At 49.9% G+C, this 23,197-nt stretch overlaps 1 protein-coding gene across 1 annotated transcript in view; it reads right to left on the bottom strand.

Annotated features, from left to right (window-relative positions):
* The window catches only part of LOC142767757 (uncharacterized), a 38,661-nt gene extending 28,256 nt beyond the window's left edge, over positions 1-10,405 (bottom strand). The window contains exon 1 of the mRNA XM_075869986.1: positions 10,307-10,405. Within this exon, the coding sequence (XP_075726101.1) occupies positions 10,307-10,399 (93 nt within the window). The 5' untranslated portion in view covers positions 10,400-10,405. The remainder of the gene's footprint in view (positions 1-10,306) is intronic.
* Between the last annotated feature and the right edge of the window lie 12,792 nt (positions 10,406-23,197).

The raw sequence follows: 23,197 nt of genomic DNA, 5'->3' as shown, positions 1-23,197 counted from the left end.
CCCAGGTCGCCGATTCTAGTTTTCCTGAAGCGGGCTTTGGGGAAGTCGACTCGGCGAGTTTGAGGATGGGCGCGGACTTGGTGACCGATACCTAAGTGGCGCTGTCGACCGAGACTGATGCTGCTGCGAGGAGTGAGTACTTTAACGCGTTGACGAGTACTCCTCGATGTCAAAAGGTCGTTCCCCATTCCTTTTGTAGTGGAGCATACGCACCAACGCGTATGCGCCTTCGGAAGACAACGAAAAGCCCGTGCTCTGATTGCGCGAGAACCTGTGCCGCCTTTTGCCAGACTTGCTGTTCGCCCATTTTCCGTAGCGACCTCGTTGCGACTCCTCTGTTCTAATAAACATCATCGCATTTGGTGGAGGCTGCTGAGATCCCTAAGCAGACCTGGAGCTCCGCTCTCGCAAGTTGGCCGAAAGACTACCGTACAACATGACTGACGCAGTCACCAACCAGCCCATCCCAGCACAGCCAGCACCATCGGCTGCCCCGTCGACCTGCCCCGGTGCTACCCGTCAGTGGGACCCACCAATCTTCAGCGGCAGTGGTGAGCAAGACGTCGAAGACTGGCTCTCCTTGTACGAACGCGTGAGTGCCAGCAACAAATGGGACAACGACTCCAAGCTTGCCTATGTCATCTTTTACTTGGCTGACGTCGCCAAGCTATGGTTCACCAACCGCGAAACCGCCATCGCCAGCAGGTCCACCTTCAAGACCCTCGTGACCGAAGCGTTCGGCCGACCAGAGGTCCGCAAGCTCCGCGCTGACCAGCGTCTGCGCCACCGAGCCCAGCAACCTGGTGAGACCTTTACTAGCTATATTGAGGATGTGCTCGACCTCTGCAGGCGTGTTAACTCATCCATGCCTGAAGAAGAGAAAATTCGACATATTCTCAAAGGCATCGAGGATGGCGCATTCCAGATGTTGCTGGCGAAGAGCCCGACCACGGTGGCAGTGCTCGTAAGCCTGTGCCAGAGCTTCGATGAATTGCGTCGTCAGCGTTCCATCGCCCGACAGAGTGTTCCATCACCAGATTCGATCTCGGCCGTCGCACTCGCCAATGGCAACGTTCACCAAGGAACTCTGTCGAACCAGATTAAAGACTTCATCAGGGAGGAAGTCGCCCGACAGCTTTCCCTGCTGCCGCATAGTGACGCGCCCACGACAAGCCTCCCTTCGAATATGCAGCAGGCCATACGCACTAAAATTTGCAATGCACTCCCTACAGTTCCGGCCTCTTACCCGTGCACTTCGGTGCCATCTGATCTCTCAACTGCTGGCTACGCACCAACTGCGCCGCCTTCACCTCTCAGCTACGCAGCTGTGGTCGCGCGGCCCCCACCGCATTCAGTCGCCTTATCGGCTCCACCTCCTCTGGCCTCGCCTCCAGTCTACAGGCCCCCACCTCGCTTTTTCCGTCCATCTAATGAGTGGCGCACCCGAGACAATCGTCCCATCTGCTTCGCGTGTGGCATCGCTGGCCACATTGCACGCTTCTGCCGCCGCCGTCCCACGCCTGCGCACGCATACTTCGGAGCTCCTACCTACGCACCGCAGCAGACCACCACGTCTGCATATGAACAGAGGCACTCCGACTCGGATCGCCACCCATCGACTGCTCGTTTCCCATCACCTCGTCGCCGATCGCCATCGCCTATGCGTCGTCGACCACCTCTTGAGGAGGGAAACTAATCAGTGCAGTTCCGGAGGCAAGAACTGCAACTTGTGCGCAATTCCCAAGGCCTCCATTTTCGCCGCAAAATGTTGTTCATGTCGATGTTGAGGGAGTCGCCACATTAGCGTTAATTGATACCGGGGCCGCCGTTTCTGTGATGAACGCAAACTTTTGTAGGAAACTGAAGAAAGTGACCACATCTCTCAGTGGCTTGGTGCTGTCCACGGCTAGCGCGCAACGCATTCATCCCTCGGCTGTGTGTACGGCGCGCGTCGTCATCCGAGACGTTTTGTACGTCGTACAGTTTTTTGTTCTACCATCTTGCTCTCATGACCTTATCCTGGGTTGGGATTTCTTATCACGTCATGAAGCTATCATCGATTGTTCCCGTGCCGAAGTGTCTCTTGTGCCAACATGTGAATTTCCACCACCCGACCGCTCTCCTCTGCTCTGCAAAGTCATCGCTGATGACGACATCACCTTGCCTCCTGAAGCTTCGGTCCCTATTAGCCTTTCATGTCTGGCGCAACCTGACGGCACGGTGGTGTTTACGCCATCTCCGGTTTTTACTGAACGCAAGGGCATCGTTCTCCCATTTGCTGTTCTTACAATTGCGTCTGGTTTAACCGTAATGCTGGTCACCAACCACTGCAACTACCCTATTGGCTTACTTCGTGGTGAAACGTTAGGATATGTGCAACCTGTCGACCATATCGATGATATTATTCTTCCCGACGAAACGCCATGTCACATTGCTGCAATCACTCATGCGTCTGAGCCATCAAGTTCGTCAGCCTTCGACAATGCTATTGACGCAGACCTTCCGCTCTCGCATCGCCGCCAACTTGTTGCTCTCCTTAACAAGTTTCGTTCTTTTTTCGACTTTCAAGAACCTGCTTTGGGCCGCACCACGACTATCGCTCATACTATTGACACCGGCTCACATTCGCCTCTGCGACAGCGTCCTTACCGCGTTTCCGCCGAAGAGCGCCGCGTCATTACGGAGCAAGTAGATGACATGCTTAAACGTGGAGTCATACAGCCTTCTCAAAGCGCTTGGTCATCACCTGTGGTTCTGGTCAAGAAAAAAGATGGCACCGTACGATTTTGCGTGGACTATCGCCGCTTAAACAATATTACGAAAAAAGATGTCTACCCGCTACCACGAATAGACGATGCTCTTGACTGTTTACAAGGCGCCGAGTGCTTTACATCTTTGGATCTGCGTTGTGGGTATTGGCAGGTGCCAATGGCTGAATGTGATCGCCCTAAAACCGCCTTTGTAACGCCGGATGGCCTATATGAGTTCAAAGTCATGCCATTTGGGCTCTGCAACGCGCCTGCCACATTTGAGCGCATGATCGACACCATCTTGCGTGCCCACAAGTGGAAAACCTGCTTATGTTACCTGGACGACATCGTAGTCTTTTCATCTGATTTCCCGACACATCTTGCTCGCCTCCACGAGATTCTGACGTGTCTAACTTCTGCAGGCCTACAACTCAACTCCAAGAAGTGCCACTTCGCAGCACGAAAACTAACCATCTTGGGACATGTCATCACCAGAGACGGTGTTCTTCCGGATCCCGATAAGCTTCGAGCTGTCGCTGACTTTCCGTTGCCCACATCACTGAAAGCCCTAAGAAGTTTCATCGGTCTCTGCTCCTACTTTCGTCGCTTCGTGCGCAACTTCGCGTCCATCATCGCACCTCTCACGAGTCTGCTTTCCAACAGCAAAGGCATATCTGCATGGTCACCTGCATGTGACGACGCATTTCGCCAGCTCCGCCGCCTGCTGACCTCACCACCTATTCTTCGTCACTTCGACCCTGCTGCGGCCACAGAAATTCACACCGATGCAAGTGGCATCGGTCTTGGTGCAGTTTTGGCACAACGGAAATGCACCCAAGCTGAATACGTAGTCGCCTATGCAAGTCGCGCTCTCAAGAAGGCTGAATTGAATTACTCCGTGACAGAGAAGGAGTGTTTGGCCATAACCTGGGCGTTGACGAAGTTTCGCCCGTACCTTTACGGCCGTCCTTTCGACGTGGTCACAGACCACCACGCTCTATGTTGGCTGTCCACCTTGAAAGACCCGTCCGGACGCCTGGGGCGTTGGGCACTTCGATTGCAAGAATACGACATCCGTGTCGTATATCGTTCCGGTCGCAAGCATGCGGATGCCGATGCACTTTCGCGATCGCCATTAACACCAGATGTGGCTTCTCTGTCTCCCCCTTTTACCACCTTGTCACCGCTCGACACAACTGACATGCTTTCGGAGCAGCGTAAAGACCCACACCTTGCCTTGTTAGTCGACTACCTTACCGATCCGTCTGTTGTCCCTTCCACGAGAGCGCTACGCCGGCAAGCAGCCCACTTTTCCTTACGAGACAACATTCTGTACCGCCGTAACTACATGCCTGGTGGTCGGAAGTGGCTCCTTGCTGTCCCAACTCATATGCGCTCTGACATCTGCATGAATTTCCATGCAGATCCCCAAAGTGCTCACGCAGGTGTCCTGAAAACCTACGAAAGGCTGCGCCAGCGCTATTACTGGCGAGGAATGTATCGCTTTGTGCAGAAATACGTTCAGTCTTGCACCACTTGCCAACAGAACAAGACACCTCCGCGGCACCTTACTGGCATGTTACAGCCGCTCCCGTGCCCGGCTCGCCCATTCGACCGCGTGGGTATAGACCTCTATGGCCCCCTCCCATATAGTATCTCTGGAAACCGGTGGATTATTGTCGGAGTCGATCATCTGACACGCTACGCTGAGACTGCAGCTCTACCGGCAGCGACCGCCCACGAAGTTGCACTCTTCATTCTCCGCAGCTTCATTCTACGCCATGGTGCTCCGCGGGAATTACTCAGTGATAGGGGCCGAGTGTTCCTGTCGGAGGTCATCCAAGCTATCCTCGCTGAATGCAACATTATCTACCGGAAATCTACCGCATACCATCCACAGACAAATGGTCTTACTGAGCGGTTCAACCGCACACTTGGCGACATGCTGAGGATGTACACCTCCTCCGACCACACTAACTGGGACGCTGTATTGCCCTTTGTTACCTTCGCTTATAACACCGCGACGCAAGCGACTACCGGTTTTTCCCCGTTCTTTCTATTGTACGGCCGCGAACCTTCCCACCCACTCGACACTATACTACCGTATCGCCCTGATGCATCTGAGTGCTCCCCGCTTTCGGAAGTTGCCAGATACGCTGAAGACTGCCGTCAGTTGGCTCGGTCTCTGACAAGTGAGGCTCAAGGCCTACAAAAGACTCGACACGACGACGCTCACCGCATAGCTCCTACATTTCGTGCTGGCTCCCTTGTGTGGCTTTGGGTGCCCCCGCACGTTCCTGGCCTGTCTTCTAAACTTCTGGCCCGGTACCATGGTCCCTACCGTGTCATTGACGCGACCTCCCCGGTGAATTACGTCATCGAGCCATTAACACAATCACCAGATTTGCGCCGTCGAGGACGCGAGACCGTACACGTCGACCGTCTCAAGCCCTACTACGACCCCCTCATTGTGCCTACTCCCTGAGTCGCCAGGATGGCTACCCTTCACCCCGGGGGTATTGTAGTGGAGCATACGCACCAACGCGTATGCGCCTTCGGAAGACAACGAAAAGCCCGTGCTCTGATTGCGCGAGAACCTGTGCCGCCTTTTGCCAGACTTGCTGTTCGCCCATTTTCCGTCGCGACCTCGTTGCGACTCCTCTGTTCTAATAAACATCATCGCACTTTGACAAGCTGTGTTTACGGGAAAACCCCGAAGTCCAGCTCGGCGATATTCACACCTCCGGTAAATATGGCCAGTTTCACCGCAGTGAGAGCAAAGCGGAATTCGACCAGAAGTGCGCCATATATCAGCTTTGTGAATCCTCGTCTCGGCTTGGGGCGGCGTGAATTGAGGTTTCGGCTAATGTGCGGTTGCTGCGGCGAAATAAGGTCCAGGGGTGACAACATAAGGTACAGGCGTGCCTCTCAGCACCTCGGTGTACGAGACGGCGGGCTGCATCAGAACCGACGCTTGAACCGGCTGTGCTTGTGGCTGCGGTCTTACTTCCTCCCAAACAACTTCCGCTAATGACGAGACCGTTGAGGGGTGGCCGTTTTAGAGGCGGAGCATCTTATACTCGCGCCTTGTAGTGCGCCGTCCGCACCGCTTCTCGAACATTCGACAGCTGACGCGCGCGCATGCGCCGTCGCGCCGTCGCCCACTCTTCCACCATCTGTGCATCCCTTCCTCCTCTACACACCGCGCGCGCTTCACTCCTCCACCACCTGTGCACCCTTCCTCCTCTACACACCGCGTTCGACATCTACAATTCTCCTGATTCTCCAGTGGACGCGCATGTGGCGTCGCGCTTCGAGAACATTCAAGAGCTGACAGTGCATGCGCCATCGTGTTGTATAATATACTCAAGGTCGGCGCTCGCTCAGTTGCCGCTCGTCGGTTGGTTTGTACGGCGCGTCGACGTCCAAGGTCGCGGTGAAATGAATTCCAACGAATCCACAAACACAATGATCGACGTCCCTTCGACCAGCGCCGCCCTTTCGCATACGTGTGTACGTGTTCACTCATTTAACACCCCCTCCTACAACCACGTTAACCAATTTAGCCATCGACCCACGTAAGTCGCAATTTAACACCCCATTTCACAACCACGTTAACCAATTTAGCCATCGACCCAAGTAAGTCGCACTTTAACACCCCGTTAACCAATTATATGGTCCGCATCCTCCTCAGTGTTCCCCCGAGGGAAGCTGCGGGCAATTTTTTGGTTCTGGAGCTCTTCTCGAACCACTGATTGAATGAGCTCTCGTATTACGTCGATGCGATTCTCGAAGACTGCTGACACCGCGTCTACAGATATGACGTTAACATCTCGATTATAGTGCCTCACTCGCTGTTGAAGAGTCTTTTCAACCGCTGTCGCCTCGGTACGACATTCGGTGACGTTCCGTGGGGGGCATCGGAGCAAACCAGCAAAAACCTCTTGCTTCACCCCACGCATCAGGTGCCGAAGGTGTTGTCGTCACTCACACTTTGATCAGACTGGCGAATTAACCGGCACATGCCTTCCACATACATTGCGACGCTTTCATTGTTGTGCTGGTTTCTTGCTTGCAAGGCAGCTTCAGCTCTTTCCTTGCGGTCTGTTCTCGGGTAGGTGGCCAGTAGCTCTCGTGGGAAGTCATCCCACCACTGAATGGCACCTTCATGATTTTCGGACCACGTTCGCGCGCTGTAACACGGTGGAGCTTCCCCTCTTCGGTCCATCCGTTGCAGCTGGTGAGGCGCTCAAAACCCTCCTGCCAATCCTCGGCGTCTTTATGAGGATCGCCTTTAAAAAGGTCGGGCGTCCATGACTCATCGCGAACGACGTGCGTGGCAGCGACTGGAGATGAAACGACGTGTGCGGCAGCGGTTGGAGACGACAGTTCGGTACTCTCACCGGAGACAGCTGGAGACACTCTAGGCTTTGGTTTCAGGGCGAATTCCTTTGGCTCACCACGTCAACGACGACTGGAGCACTGATGAACTGGCGTGAGCTCAGTTGGTGGGACTGCTCGTGGTTCCGGGCTGCTTCCTGGAAGTCCAACTGGGTTTGGGATCATTACCCGGCTCCTCCACCAGAATTCTTACGCAAAATCTAGATGGTGCGACAAAAACTGTTTATTGGGAATAACTTGTGCCCGATAACTAAAGGAGAATGTAGCAGCGTTTTTAACAGGCGATCAGCAGAAGGAAGCAATCTCCGAGAAGCCCTCACGCGGTGCACCACTTCTTTTTCGTCAAAATCTCGTGCTGAAGAGGCGCGCGCCATCACGGCCTTTTCTTGTCTCATCATCGAGCCACTGGTCCCTTGGGGGGCGCACGAACTAGCGCGCATAGTTTGAATATTGCATCAGTCATGCGTCAATATTTTACGGAATCTATGTCATGACGTTGCCAAGTGAATCACTAGATTATCTAGAGCAATGGTTACTATGCATCACCATTGTACTTATGTTCCTTCATCAAATAATGAGATTTTATACACTTAGTTATTTGTTTCTTTGGTTCAATACGGAATATTATTCTGGGGGATGACTACAGCAGGAAACATTCAGCGAGTGACGATAATACAAAAAAAAGAGTGATACGCCTTGTCTCTAGGTTGCCGTATCTTTTGCATACTGCTTTTTTCATTGTTCACAAAACTTAGTGTCATAAAAATTGAATTTACGTGGACATGTTGGTTTTGTCGCATGTATAAAAAGAAAAAAAAGATAAGGGTGACGATGGTTTACCCAACTGACATCCTTAGAGGAAAGTAATTTCTTTGTAAATTTTGTGAATTAGAACCTAAAGTTGGAAACGAAAACAAATTTCATACGAAGACCAAATTCTATGGCTTTGTTAAGCGAGTATTTTAAATAAATTACACAATAAAAATGGTCTAGATGTACCCATTCTGTCGCTAGAAAGGCAATGTGATGTATATATATATGCGATTGTTTGCGCTGTTTTAGGTTCACCTGTTTTTTAGTGTATACGTTTGTTTGCTGCCTTGAACACTAAGGCTCTTTTTTTCTTGGTTTCTTAAATTTGACACAATTGTTTTGTTCATTCTTTCTTACTACGTTTTTTTTACTGTTTTGTTTATGCATTAGGTATAAGGCAGGCTGCTGTTCCAACCGCTGTAACTGCCTAATGTATGAGGCGGCTAGCTTCCTCTCAAGCTGATCAATGCAGCTTTCTTGCCTGGTTTCTTCGCAACCTTGTTGCAAAATAAACACTATTCACTGGTGATGCACCACAATGGAACGTTCAAGTAGGATTAAATATGAAGCCACAGAAAAATGATAGTGTTAGGCAGCCCTGCAAAAAAACCAAGATTAAGAGTGGAAACCGAACTGAAAGCACACTACGCGCGTAGACTAAATGCTAAGAGGGGAGAAACCCCTCTTAATAATGAGGACCTCCCCCATGTTTCAAATTTACAAAAAAATTATTTTTGGGTTGGTTCGCAAGCGTTAGGCAATCGTAACACATGGCCGACAATTAAACTACCGCTATTCTTTAGGTACAAACTACAATTATTACAGACAACTTACGAGTCACAACTATACAATATGTTTAGCGTGGCCCTAAAACAATAATTACGAGCGGTACCGCAACATATTAAATAATGTACATCTAAGCAGAGTAGACACGTCCACACGCATTGCTTCTCTAAAGGTAAGAACGAAATAGAAAAAAGACCATGCATGTAAACTCATCAAGTATCTATTTGTTCGGTACGAACACGAGCAAATAAAAATACAAGCACGCAATAGGAGTAAAATACGCAAAAAGGGATGATCAATAGTAAACCTGAGATAAGGAGAACAACAAACATATGATTTTACAGACGTAAGAGCAGTCAACACGCAGCCATATATGAAGCGACCGGTTCCAATATGGAAGAATGAGGCCATTGACTGCCAGGCTGCCAGCTTCGGTGACCTCTGCCAAAAAGAGTGACGGAATCTTGCCACGTATCCGTCTTGAACACGATGTTGACTTCTTCCGCCACACATGTACACACTACGCTACTTCTTTAGAAATTTGGCTGGCTGGAGCAAAACATGAAAAAAAAAGACCGGCTATAGCAACAAAAATTAGCCTCTCTCGCCTCCGCCTTTACCGGGCCGACTAGCCTTCCGTACTTGGTCGAGGACGTTTCGCGAAAATGGCGCTGAAGACGGCGGCTGCAGGTCAAAGAACACACACACACAAAGAGCTCCATTCAGCGAACTTGCAACAGTGTGCCTAGACGGGATAAATATTTACAAGAAGCACTCCTACACAGCGCTAACAACTTAACTTAATGTTAGAACACTGCCACAGCCGTTACGTGTTGCGATCATGTCGTGGCGCAATGTGAAAGAAAGAGAGAGAGGTGAAAAAAACAGTTGGTAAGGAACGCGCACCCGAAGTTTAACTGATCCCGTATCATACGATCGGGCTCCAGATTTTGTTTTTTTTTTCCTTTTTTTCAAGTGGCAGAAGCCAAACAGCACCATCGCATAAGCCTCCATTCATGCAATATACCATTCGACTTCATCCGGCTGCCCACAGGCGCCAGCACTGACGGGAGTTTAACCACCGATGTATCCGTCCGTCAACCGTTTCCTTGACAACTCATGCTGAGTCAGCGCGTGCTTAAATGCAGTGTTATTAGCATTCTTGACTCGTCGCCACGAAGTTTCTTACATTCGCAAAAAACGTGAAGGTCTGTATGCAGTCCTGCAAAACCTATTATGACCTGAATCAAAACTACCACTGGTTCCATAACACCTCTTTCTGATGGGTAATTATTCCCCGATAACAAAAGTGTAATTCTAATACGGTAGCCTTCTTACATTCCCTGTTGCAACTTGCAAATCACTAGTTGATGATGCGCAGTTGAACGCTGCTCATACCTCGTACCTTTCTTTTTCTTTCTCTTTACCGAATTTTCTATAAGATACCGTTCTTCAACTAATCAAGCGTATTTTGCTGGTCTACACCTGTCTCTTCAATGCGATGTGGCCTATAAAAAAAGGCTGAAAGAGCAAAGGACAATCATCAATGATCTTACATCATAAAGCAGCCACATGGGTAAGCCCGGGTCCACAGGCTCATGAGCGCTAACAAAAAATGGACTCAAAAGAGTGAACAGGAGCTGGTACATATTTTTCCTGATGGCTCCTGCAGAAATAAATTGCTGGAAGAAGGCATTAGCAACACCGCCTTATATACAGATCGTATAGAAGAATGGAATATTTTTTTTGTCGGCGAGTTTCTATGCATTCCCATTGTCTTGCTATATATAGTAAATGAAAAATTCTTGATCGATCGGTTTATGTTACATGAATTATTTGTTTTGTTTCCCAGGTCTTAACGGCTGCATTAACTGAGTATGGAGAAGTGAGGAGCAAAAGTAACTTTTCTCACGCTGTTATAACCATCATTGCTTATAACTTACGTTCATTCTAGGTAGCGTAATAAATTCATAAGTTGTGTACTCGAAATGAAAATGCACCCCCATTGTTTACTCCATAGGTTTAATTATTCGCACAGCTTTTTTTTTTAAAATACACTATCTTCATTACAAGATTCGCTCTACTAGCGGTTTCTATTTTCTAGTAGAATAACAATCGTGTCTGGCAATTTATTGGTTTCGAGAGAATTTCAATCAAAGTTGAAGTGAAGCGATGGATCTCGGCGTTCTTCTGCCACATCCAGAAATACAGTGATTGCTGAGACGTTCCCACCCGCTTCCATTTCAATGAAGTTGAATGGGTCAACAAGGTGTCGAGATAAGCAGTCGCCATCGCTGTGAAACTATGCCCATCGCCCAAGTTTCCCTGTAGGATCCTTAAGTGTTCACAGCCAGCACAGCGCATGGTGGTGTGGGATGACTGCGAACGGGCATTCATATAGGTACGGATGGAATTTCGCGATAGCCCAAATGAGAGCCAGGCACTCTTGTTCAGTGATGCAATAATTCCTTTCTGACCGTGAAAGAAGTCGGCTAGCGTACGCTATTGCACGGTTTGTGCCGTTCTGTATCTGAGCTAGTATTGCCCTAATGCCAAGGCTACTCTTGTTCAGTCATGCAATAATTCCTTTCTGACTGTGAAAGGAGACTGCTCAAGTACGCTATTGCACAGTTTGTGCCGTTCTGTATATGAGCGAGAATTGCCCTAATTCCAAGGCTACTAGCGTCGGTGCCAAGCTCCGTTGTAGCGGCTGGATAAAAATAAGCCTACACAGGTGGTGACATGAGCGCGGAAATGAGCGATGCAAATAAACGTTTTTGGTCTTCATCCCAAGAGAAAGCCACGTTCATTCTGAGGAGATCCGCGTGGGAACGAGCGATTAAGGCGAAGTTGATGAAAAAACGGCAGAAATATGAGCAGAGCCCCGTTATTGTCGCTGGGTGGCGGCAAAAGTTGTCGTGCAAAAACTTCCTACATGCTGAGACTCAGACCGCAACAACAGCGCGTCAACCCAAGATCTGAACCAGAAAAGTGCTTCATTCGTCGAACATGCAGTGGTTCCTAATACCTGCTAGGAGCCAATGCAAAAAATGGACCTCAAGTTGGTGATAAAACGTACTAATACAAATAATTTACCAGACCTATTAAGGTGCGCGAGCATCTTATGCTCGGGAGAGTGTCCGTCCTGCGGCGTCTGCATTCAGACTGCGCATGCACAACTCTCCTCATTCTTGCTTCCTACGCTGGTGTGTGCTCTCCCGCTCTCCACCACAGGTTCAACGCAGTGAATCACTGCATATTAATCTCTCTCTCTCACTCTCTCCCTTCTTTCCCTTAAGGTACGCCTGTATGTGGCGCAAGTGTCGCGGCGCAGTGTAAAGGGCACAATCAGTGTGCTTCCGTCATTGTCTATCTATGTAACGGTGTGTGAAACGGCATGAACAACGTCAACGTCGGCGCTAATTTCCGCGGCAGCGCCACCTTCGTGGGGCAGAATAAGCCTCGATAGCCGAACGTAAACGTGAGCATGTGGCAAGCGGATTCAGAACTTCGGGCCAGGAAAGCCAAACCTAGGCGTCAACGTTGGCAGGAAACTTCTGCGGAAGAAAGACCGGCTCGGCATACCAAAGTGCTGAGTCAAGATCATTCAGCCGACCCCAAACTTCAGGATAGGAACGGCAGGGTCGAGCGGCATCTCTCGATTCCGAAGCGACGACGCAACGCGAGTTTGCGGCCCCTGCCATCATCGACCACAAAGCCTTCAAAATGCTTTCGCTTCCAACCATGATTGTCCGTAGGGGCAGTTGATGTGTAATTCTTTTCTTGAGAGGCGAGAGAGTGTGCAAGAGATATGACAGTTGCTTCAACAGAGGCACCTCTGTTAGAGACTTTTACAGATTAACAAACTTTGTTGCGAATCTGTGAAGTATATTTAGCAATGCACCTGAAGAATAGAAACCCCCCGCTGTTTCGCCTCCAGTAAGAAAACAAACTCATACGTACTGTTCTTTCCTTGCTGGCGTGTCACTATATCGACTGGCCGATGCACGTAGTATATCTTGGAGTAGAAAAAAAACACGAAGTTTTGTTTGGCTATCAGAGCTCATCATGCCAGGTTCACCAGGACTTTTTTTTAAAATTTGTTACCTTTCTTTGAATATCTTCATACCTTCCCATAAGGATATCCCATTAAACCCTCTTTTCAGAGTCATGTTACAAGATAGTTAACGTGTCTCATTAATTAGAGTCATATGCGTTGTAAGTCGGGCATTCCCAAAAGAAGTCATGCGTGCTTATGTTAGGGTGTTGCCAGCCGAGTTCTGTGCCCTGGCCGCACCAACAAATTCTGTTTCCTACAGCCGGTCTCGCGCAGGGTGTAGGCTACTTTGTCGAACCATGTCTTGAACTTGATTCACACTAAAAAATGGGATTGGGAGATAAATATGACTACCACAAGCTGTTTGGAGATTACGCCACAGTATGACTAAAATGCCCCCAGTAATCATTTCGAACACTGCAGCAAAGGCAATTTCAATTGTAATTTTTGAATTATTCAATTGTAATCAAAAAGTGTCGTGGAAGCTCGATGCCACTGATTGCACTAGCATATGAGGACAGGATAAAAAATGCCGCACATCCCACAGACAAAGACAATTGATGTTATGGGGAGCATGTAGAGCGAAGGTGCGCTTGGTGTAAGGTTTTAGCGAAACGGCATGAACTGGCGTTAAATATGTGCTCAAATTTTGTACGCAGACAAATATGTGGAAGCGTCAAGCAAATTTAACTAATAAGCTGTTTAAGGTTCCTTCGTGGTACCAACTGCAAAGTGGTTTTATTAGCACAAAAAGCGGTAAACTGATAAGTAGTGCTTATGCTCGCAAGGGTGGTGGTCCTGAATAGTGCTACGTATAGCACTTCAGTGGATGGTGCTTAAGTACAAGTGACATTATTGAAATGTGATGCTTTCATGATAGGAGTGCATATGTGTTCTTCATAAAATTTATAGCGATTTTATCAACCACTATTTACGTTTCACCTACCTTACGACAGGATAGGCATACTCTTTCGGAAGAGACCATACTCACTGAGCAATACTCACTTCGTCAAATCCTGGCTAGACTACATGCCAGGAGGCAGGCAATCAAGTCAAATTATGTCCGCTTCTACGCGGCTCAATAGCCTTGTCCAAGAGAAGCCGGCCCTATTTGAAGTAGCAGTCAGAATAGCCGGGACAAAGATTAGACGGGATTCTAGGTCAAAGTTTTCTGGCAAGATACGGCCTGTGGTCAGGCAGGACGTTTCCATAGGCGGCCTACCCTGAAGCGGTGGCGAAAAAAAAACGCATTATTTTAGGCTATCGAGAGCGGACCCTCACCGATAATGCGGTGGATTTTGTCACGGGGTCGTGACGTGGCCGAAGACAGGAGACTTCGTGTCGGGATTTAACTGTTTATTTGGGCGAACCTCTGCCCGGTAAACGGAAAGTCCAATTACAGCAGCAGTCTTGCACAGATAGCAGTCTCAGGCTGACAGCGGCGAACGGAGCGTCGGCCTTCGATCAACAACTGACAAGCGGCGAAGCGCGTCGGCATTTATACTCTTGCCATCGAATGTTCTAACGTTATCGCTGGCGGTGGCGTAGGTTCCAGAACAATCTGTACCGTTCGCACAGTGGGCGTGATCTTATCGAAATGATCTACTACAGTCCGGAACCTTCTGGAAAACTGCAGGCGCGGTTTGCGCTGAGAATCGTGTGGTCTTTTGGGACGATAACAAAAACTTGGGAAATGAAACGTGGCATTGCCTCCTCTGAAAAAAAGGCATCGTCCCGATGCTTTAACTAAAGATGAAGGTACAATAATAATGCAAGAAAGTACAATGAATAAATTACGATGAAACAATAATACAAAAAACACTGTTTCAGTTTGTTAACGCGCATGAAACGGCTTGAGGCGCGCGACATGCACGACTTCAGGTCGCGATCGGCGTCGTTGAGAGTTCGTGATGCCGTCGGGGACAACCTCGTAATCAAGTGTGCCGAGACGTCGAACCACCCTGTTTGGTCCGAAGTAGCGTCGCAGAAGCTTTTCACTTAGTCTACGTCGGCGTATCGGCGTCCACACCCAAACACGTTCACCGGGCTGGTATTCCACGAAGCGTCGTCGAAGGTTGTAACGGTGGCTGTCTGTCGTCTGTTGATTCTTGATACGGAGACGCGCAAGTTGTCGGGCTTCTTCGGCACGTTGAAGGTACTCGCTCACATCGAGGCTTTCTTCGTCGGTGACGTTGGGTAGCATGGCATCGAGCGTCGTTGCCGGGCTCCTTCTGTAGACCGATTTGTATGGAGATATCTGCGTCGTCTCCTGCACCGCCGTGTTGTATGCGAAGGTCACATACGGAAGAATGGCGTCCCACGTCTTGTGTTCGACATCGACGTACAGTGACAGCATGTCGGCGATTGTCTTGTTAAGCCGCTCGGTGAGGCCGTTGGTCTGTGGGTGGTACGCTGTCGTCCGGCAATGGTTTGTTTGGCTGTATGCCAAGATCGCTTGAGTTAAGTCGGCAGTGAATGCCGTTCCTCTGTCGGTGATAAGGACCTCCGGAGCGCCGTGACGTAGGACGATATTTTCGACGAAGAACTTAGCTACCTCGGATGCACTGCCTTTTGGCAGGGCTTTTGTCTCGGCGTAGCTGGTGAGGTAGTCGGTAGCTACCACGATCCACTTGTTTCCGAAAGCCGACGTCGGGAACGGCCCTAGAAGGTCCATACCAATCTGCTGGAAAGGTCGACAAGGTGGATCAATTGGCTGCAGTAGTCCCGCTGGCCTTGTCGGTGGTGTCTTGCGTCGCTGACAGTCCCGGCATGTCTTCACATAACGAGTGACGTCGGTGGTAAGACGTGGCCAGTAGTACCTTTCTTGTATCCTCGCGAGCGTGCGAGAAACACCGAGGTGCCCTGACGTCGGATCGTCGTGCAGGGCCTGCAGGAGTTCTGGTCGCAGAGCTGAAGGCACCACAAGGAGGTGCTTAGCTCGAAGCGGTGAAAAGTTTTTCTTTTGTAGAAGACCGTTTCGTAGGAAGAACGACGCAAGTGCGCGCTTGAATACCTTCGGGACTTCGGCGGTCCTGCCTTCGAGGTATTCTATTAGGGCCTTAAGTTCCGGGTCGGCCCGCTGTCGTTCAGCGAAGTCGTCTGTAGTTATCGTTCCCAAGAAGTAGTCGTCATCAGGGTCGTCGGGTAGCGGTTGGTCGACAGGCGCACGAGAGAGACAGTCGGCGTTGGAGTGTTTTTTGCCAGACTTGTAAATGACAGTAATGTCATATTCTTAAAGTGTCAGGCTCCATCATGCGAGGCGACCTGAGGGGTCCTTCAAGGTGGCTAGCCAACACAAGGCGTGGTGGTCGCTCACAACTTTGAAGGGCCTGCCATAGAGGTAGGGGCGAAATTTCGACGTAGCCCAGATGATGGCGAGACACTCCTTTTCTCTTGTGGAATAATTTGATTTTGCTTTAGATAGCGATCGGCTGGCGTAACTAATAACCCTTTCAAGTCCGTCAGCCATCTGCACAAGAACGGCGCAGACCTACGCTGCTTGCGTCAGTATGTATTTCTGTCTCGGCGAATTCGTCGAAATGGGCAAGTAACGGAGGCGTCTGGAGGCGATGTTTAAGCTCCTGGAAAGCGTGTTCCTGGGGCGTTTCCCACTTGAATTCCACGTCGGCCTTGGTAAGGTTAGTGAGAGGATCGGCGATGTGGGCGAAGTTTTTCACGAACCGCATAATCCTTGGTGTATGGCTGTGAGATTGGTGGCTTAGAAATCAAGTGGCAATTGTTTAGACCAGCAATGCTATTTCCACTGATACACACTGTCCAACGTGGGACTCGAGTGCAGCAAGGAATAATCTACATCATTTCATTAGGATAGTGCAGGAAACTTAGTTTGGCACATTTTTGCGCAAAAGCGGCATCACTCGATAAGGAATAGGGGGCGTTTAGATTATTAAAACCACACGAAGCTAACAGAGAAGGCATATATAGGAATTCAGATGAATTATTACTTGAAATTTTATATTAGGTTTCCGACTCACCACGAGTTAACTTTCAAAACGAACTAAAAGGTGACCTCCCTTTGTTGTCTGCCAAGCTAACCCCGCTAGTAGCAACATATTCACCACCACAACTCTCTTTGCTGCGAAGTAACTGTTGATGTCACTTTTATTTACTTGTATTGATGTCACGAAGCTTTTAAACGTCGATGGTCTTTATATATAATGTAGCTAGCAAGTTACACATGCCTTGGCTAGCGTACTAACCTCCCACATAGGGAACTGCCTCTTGTTGCAATGGGCCACGCTCCACATAATGGTTACGCTGAACCCACGGCAGACTGCAGTAGTTAGTCTTGATTTAGGTGCATTGTAAAGACGCCGCGTTTCCAAATGGTGTGACATGTGCTACGTGTATGCACCATTTAGCTCACACAGCCAATCCACTGCGCACGTTTGACACACAAGCACATAAAATTAGCATTGGTGACAGGCAGGCACTTTTCTTAAAGATACCCGAGACATAGGCAGACGAAATATGCTCCCGTCATGTTGCAGTAAGCCTACAGAAGTTCCACAATAATAGATTACCTGTACTCTACTATGTACTCTCGAATCCAAAGAAAAAAAAGATCAATCATTCAGGTCACACGTACGTGACTAGCCGACACTGTTCGTCCTACTTACTCGCCGAATATTCGCACACTACAGCGAGCGGTTGATTAAGGTGCACGTGACAGGTATGAAAAAGAGGGCGCTCATACAGAAGAAAAGTAACTTATAATCACAAATGTATTCGGGCTCGTAGCTGGCGTTGCTGAGGCAGCTCAAATTTTCTTTTCTCTGCCCAGAACCCGGATGACAAAATCGATTGATTGATTTGTGGGGTTTAACGTCCCAAAACCACCATATGATTATGAGAGACGCCGTAGTGGAGGGCTCCGGAAATTTGGACCACCTGGGGTTCTTTAACGTGCGCCCAAATCTGAGCACACGGGCCTACAACATTTCCGCCTCCATCGGAAATGCAGCCGCCGCAGCCGGGAATCGAACCCGCGACCTGCGGGTCAGCAGCCGAGTACCTTAGCCACTAGACCACCGCGGCGGGGCAGTGGATGACAAAATAAGCGTTGCCAGGTTTTGGTAAGGAAACGTCGACGAAATCGGACAAGACCGCCCGAATTGTGGGCAGGGAAGTATTTATTCACAACAATACTAAATATGATTTCAAGCCTCCTTAACAAAAACGATATTTAGCACTCAAAAAGGCAGCGATGGTCAAGTCAGCCAGCAAATGTCAAAATCCACTCTTGCTCCGCTTGGCGAGTTGGTATCACGACCGAGGTCGTGGTTGGTGCAAAAGACTCTGAAATATAAACTTTTTAATGAAGTAGCACACAATTGATAGCTTTTATACAGCACCAGCGGTCTGTATAACCAACAAAACAAGCGTATTACTACTTCTTACGACTGTGCTTAGCTTGCGTTGCGTGTCACACGGGCACCTATCATAGCGTAGGGAATAAGACGATCGCGATCTGCGCATCGCAATTTCCGAGTCTTAGGCCGTGATTCCTAGGTCCAGATATCAGGCCCAGATATCGGCGCATGGCCTTCTTGTCAGTGGGTGGCGGGAAGTCGGCGATGGCGGCTTTTTTTCCGTGGATCTGGACGAACTTCAGACTTGCTGATAACGTGCCCCAGAAACAAGAGCTCCTCATACGCAAATCTGCACTTTTCTGGCTTCAGTGTGAGTCCGGACGTCTTGATGGCTTGAAGTAAAGCTTCAAGGCGCCGAAGATGCTCGTCGAAACTCGAGGAAAACACGACGACGTCGTCCAAGTACACAAGGCAAGTCTGCCACTTCAATCCTGCCAGTACTGTATCCATAACGCGTTGAAAAGTTGCAGGGGCTGAGCAAAGGCCGAAGGCCATCACCTTAAACTCGAAGAGGCCTTCCGGTGTTATAAACGCCGTCTTCTGTCGGTCTCTTTCGTCGACTTCGATTTGCCGATAGCCAGTCTTGAGGTCCATTGACGAAAAGTACTTGGCCTTACGGAGCCGATCAAGTGCGTCGTCTATTCGTGGGAGAGGATACACGTCCTTTCTTGTGATTTTGTTCAGGTGGTGATAATTGACGCAGAAACGTAAGGTACCGTCCTTTTTCTTCACTAACACCACGGGGGATGCCCATGGACTCTTGAATGGCTGGATAGTGTCATCCCGCAGCATTTCATCGACTTGTCTCTTCATGGCCTCACGTTCTCGCGTCGAAACCGTATAGAGACTCTGACGGAGTGGTCTGGCATTTTCTTCGGTTATGATGCGATGTTTCGTGATTGGGGTCTACCGAATTTTCGATGACGACGAAAAGCAATCTTCGTATTGCAGGAGCAGGGCCTTGAGCTGTTCTTGCTTATCGTTCGGAAGTCTGGGATTGACGTCGAAAGCTATGGGAGGGGCTTGGTTCTTCTGAGCAGGTTCTGCAGAATCGGTGAGGGCGAAAGCACTGGTGGCTTCGACAATTTCTTCGATGTATGCGACCATTGTTCCTTTGTTCACGTGTTTGTACTCATTGCTGAAATTTGTGAGCATAACCGTTGCTTTGCCTCCTCGCAGCTCTGCAATTCCTCTTGCGCCGCAAATATTTCGGGTGACCAACAGATGCTGACTGCCTTCAACGACGCCTTCCAAGTCAGGTGATTTAGGAGCGCCGACTGAAATAATTACGCTTGAGCGAGGCGGAATGGTGACTTGTTCTTCCAGCACATTCAAGGCATGGTGTCCTGACGGCGTGCGCGGCGGTAGTGCATCTTCTGTGGATAGCGTTATCGACTTTGTTTTTAGGTTGATGACAGCACCATGGAGGCATAAGAAGTCCATGCCAAGAATGACATCTCTCGAGCAACGCTGTAGGACTACGAAGTCTGTAGGATAAATACGGCCGTTAATGGTGACTCTCGCTGTGCAGATTCCTGCAGGCGTTACGAGATGACCTCCAGCTGTGCGGATTTCAGGGCCTTTCCAAGCTGTCCTAACTTTCTTTAACTTCGCGGTGAACGACCCACTGATGACAGAATAGTCAGCTCAAGTATCGACGAGAGCGGTCACACTGTGACCGTCGATAAGAACGTCGAGGTCGCTAGTTCGCCGTCTCGCATTACAGTTAGGGCATTGCGTCGGGTCACGGCTGCGTCGGCTTGTTCCGCTGCTTCCATGTTGCGTCGTCAGGCCACCTTCGGTAAGTGAGCTTTCGCCGTCAGGGCTTTGCCTGGTTGGCGTTGTGTTCGGAAAGCTCCGTCACGGCGTCGTCTTCGTCGGAGGATCTTCGGTAGTTCGTCGCACAGCAACCGCACCTCCACCGGTTGCTGCCCTTAGTTTCCCGGATACGGTCTAGGAGACCGGCCCTGCGTTGGGCCGGAGTACTGCCGGGGGTGCGGTGACATGCGGCGGCTGGGCGACGGCGAACGGGAAGGACTTCGTGGTGTCCATTGAGTTCCTGTCAGGTAGTCGGCGATGTCACGTGGCCGTTCCCCTGGCTGCGGACGTGGTGCATCGACGGCGAAGCCACGCAGTCCCATCTGTCGGTACTGGCAACGGCGGTAAGTGTGCCCGGCCTCGCCGCAGTGGTAGCACACTGGGCGGTGGTCAGGGGTGCGCCAAACGTCGGTTTTCCTCGGCGCACCGCGCTGGCCCGCTGGCGAACGGTAGGTCGTCGGTGGGGGTGGTGGCGGCGGTGGTGTCTGGCGACGGAAGTGCGACGGGGCGGCGTTTCGGCGTGGACGGGGAGGAGCGTTGTGGCGCACTGCAGCGGCGTAGCTCATAGTTTCTGGCTCGGGCAGCGGTGTTTGGGGAATTCGAAGCGATTGCCGAACTTCTTCTCGCACAATGTCGGCGATCGAATCCACTTAAGGTTGCGCCGAAGGCAACAGTTTGCGCAGCTCTTCCCGCACGATCGCTCGGATCGTTTCACGCAGGTTGTCGGAGTCACTGGCTTGAGCAGCAGCGCATCCTAGAGTCAGGCGACGATTATACTGTCTGGTGCGCATGTCCAGGGTTTTTTCGATGGTGGTCGCCTCGGATACAAATTCTTGGACGGTGTTTGGTGGATTCGTCATTAGTCCCGCGAAGAGCTCCTGTTTGACCCCTCGCATGAGGAAACGAACTTTCTTCTCCTCAGGCATGTCTGGGTCAGCGTGACGAAATAGGCGGGTCATCTCCTCTGTAAAAATTCCAACCTTTTCATTTGGTAGCTGAACCCGGGTCTCTAGTAGAGCAGCCGGCCCTCTCTTTGTGAGCGACGCTCGCGAACGTTTGCAGAAATGCGCCGCAGAAGACATCCCACGTTCGGAGCGTGGACTCCCGATTATTTAGCCATGTCCTTGCGGTGTCTTCCAGGTAGATGTACACACGACGGAGCTTTTTTTCGTTGTCCCAGTGGTTGAAGGCGGCCACACGATCGTATGTTTCTAGCCAGGTTTCCGGGTCTTCAAACGATGACCCATGAAACGTTGGTGGTTCCCTGGGTTGATGAATGACGATCGCGGACTGGGACGCTCCGGTTGTCATAGTTTCTGCAGTAGAGGTCATGGCCTTGGCTTTCCGCGCCTTGTCTTGTAGACGCCCGTACTCCGGTGGGACACCTTGCTGTCGGCGGCTTGTTCGCTGCTCTGGGTTGGCGTCGGTGTCTTCTCCGCGACGTGGGCTGGGTTCACGGCTTGACGGGGGCGTCCGTTACATGAACGAAGCAGGACCTCCACCAGATGTCACGGGGTCGTGACGTGGCCGAAGACAGGAGACTTCGTGTCGGGATTTAACTGTTTATTTGGGCGAAACTGTGCCCGGTAAACGGAAAGTCCAATTACAGCAGCAGTCTTTCACAGATAGCAGTCTCGGGCTGATAGCGGCGAACGGAGCGTCGGCCTTCGATCAACAACTGACAAGCGGCAAAGCGCGTCGGCATTTATACTCTTGCCATCGAATGTTCTAGCGTTATCGCTGGTGGTGGCATAGGTTCCAGAACAATCTGTACCGTTCGCACGGTGGGCGTGATCTTATCGAAATGATCTACTACAGTCCGGAACCTTCTGGAAAACTGCAGGCGCGGTTTGCGCTGAGAATCGTGTGGTGTTTTGGGACGATAACGAAAACTTGGGAAATGGAACGTGGCAATATTATAACTCCAGGTAATTAGAAAACCATAGTACCACAATCATCTACATCTGCGCGAATAACATGTGAAGCACACTGAGCACTGGAATCAAACTCGGGACCACATGTACGTAAAGCAGATGTCTTATCCATCGCACCACAGCGCCACCACCGGAAGGCGAGAGTTTTTGCGGTGGTATATATCTACCAAGTGGCTTTTTTGCAAATCGTGGGTGGAACCTGCAAGTTTTTTTGTGTCATATGACTTCGTTTGCGCATGCGTTTGATCAGTGAATAGATTGTAGGGCTTCATGAACTCAACACAACCACTGTGAGCGCTTTCGGCTCCGACTTCGGTTCGAGGTGCGCCGTCGCGGTGCGTCATTTTAGTGCTTTCCCGTGAACCGCGAGTGTTTCGCTCACCGAAATTTTCGGATACCAGCGCGACGAGGCTGTGTTCGGCTGCCTAAACCACGTATGTTTCTCGCATGCGCATGTGCTGCGAGCAATTTTGCTTATTTGTGTCGGATGCAACAGGCGTGTCAGTGACAGCAGCCTATGTTCAGCTGTTTGAACATAATGCGCTTTCGCACGTAAACGTTGCGGGGGTACTTTAGCGTGCCTAACCTAACAGTTGCATTTCATACGAACAAACCCGCTAGCTGCACGCTGGCGCAGCAGCACCTATTTAGGATTTCGACAATTGCTTTTTTCGGCAATTAAAATTTATGCGCATTATTTTGCAATAGAGAGTGGTTTTTACTCATTTTTAGTCTTCAACTAATCCTATTTATGAGGAGTGGCTACTCCTACCTTTATTCAGCATCACACCACTGTTCAAGTGAATACCGAAACGCGCGCCAAGGTCAAGTATGACGAACCCAAATTAGCGATGGACAGGTAGTCTCCCTCCAAATAGATAATGCTTCGACATATCTCTTTTGCGATCGTCTGCGTGCAGTTGGGGTCCTGAATTCAGAGAGTACAAGTACGGTTTAAACGAAACCACATAAATATCAACACAGAGAAAACTAAATACATGGTCTTTCACTCTAGGAAAAAAGAACTCGACTTTGCGGGCTTCAACTTGGTTTTAGATACGGCACTGCTACAGCCAGTAGCCTCGTTTAAGTACTTAGGGGCCATGTTTGACTCGGATATGAACTGGAAATCACATATAGAAAAGACATGCTCCAAGCTAGCATATGGGTGTCACACGCTACTAAAAGCCCGTGAATGTTTTGCGCATCGATTTTGCACATCCTATATTTTGCATTAGTGCACAG

This window comes from Rhipicephalus microplus, chromosome 7, assembly GCF_043290135.1.
Source record: "Rhipicephalus microplus isolate Deutch F79 chromosome 7, USDA_Rmic, whole genome shotgun sequence".
Lineage (NCBI taxonomy): Eukaryota > Metazoa > Arthropoda > Arachnida > Ixodida > Ixodidae > Rhipicephalus > Rhipicephalus microplus.
Note: the sequence above shows the minus strand (reverse complement) of the source record. Positions and strands in the feature narration are given on the sequence as shown.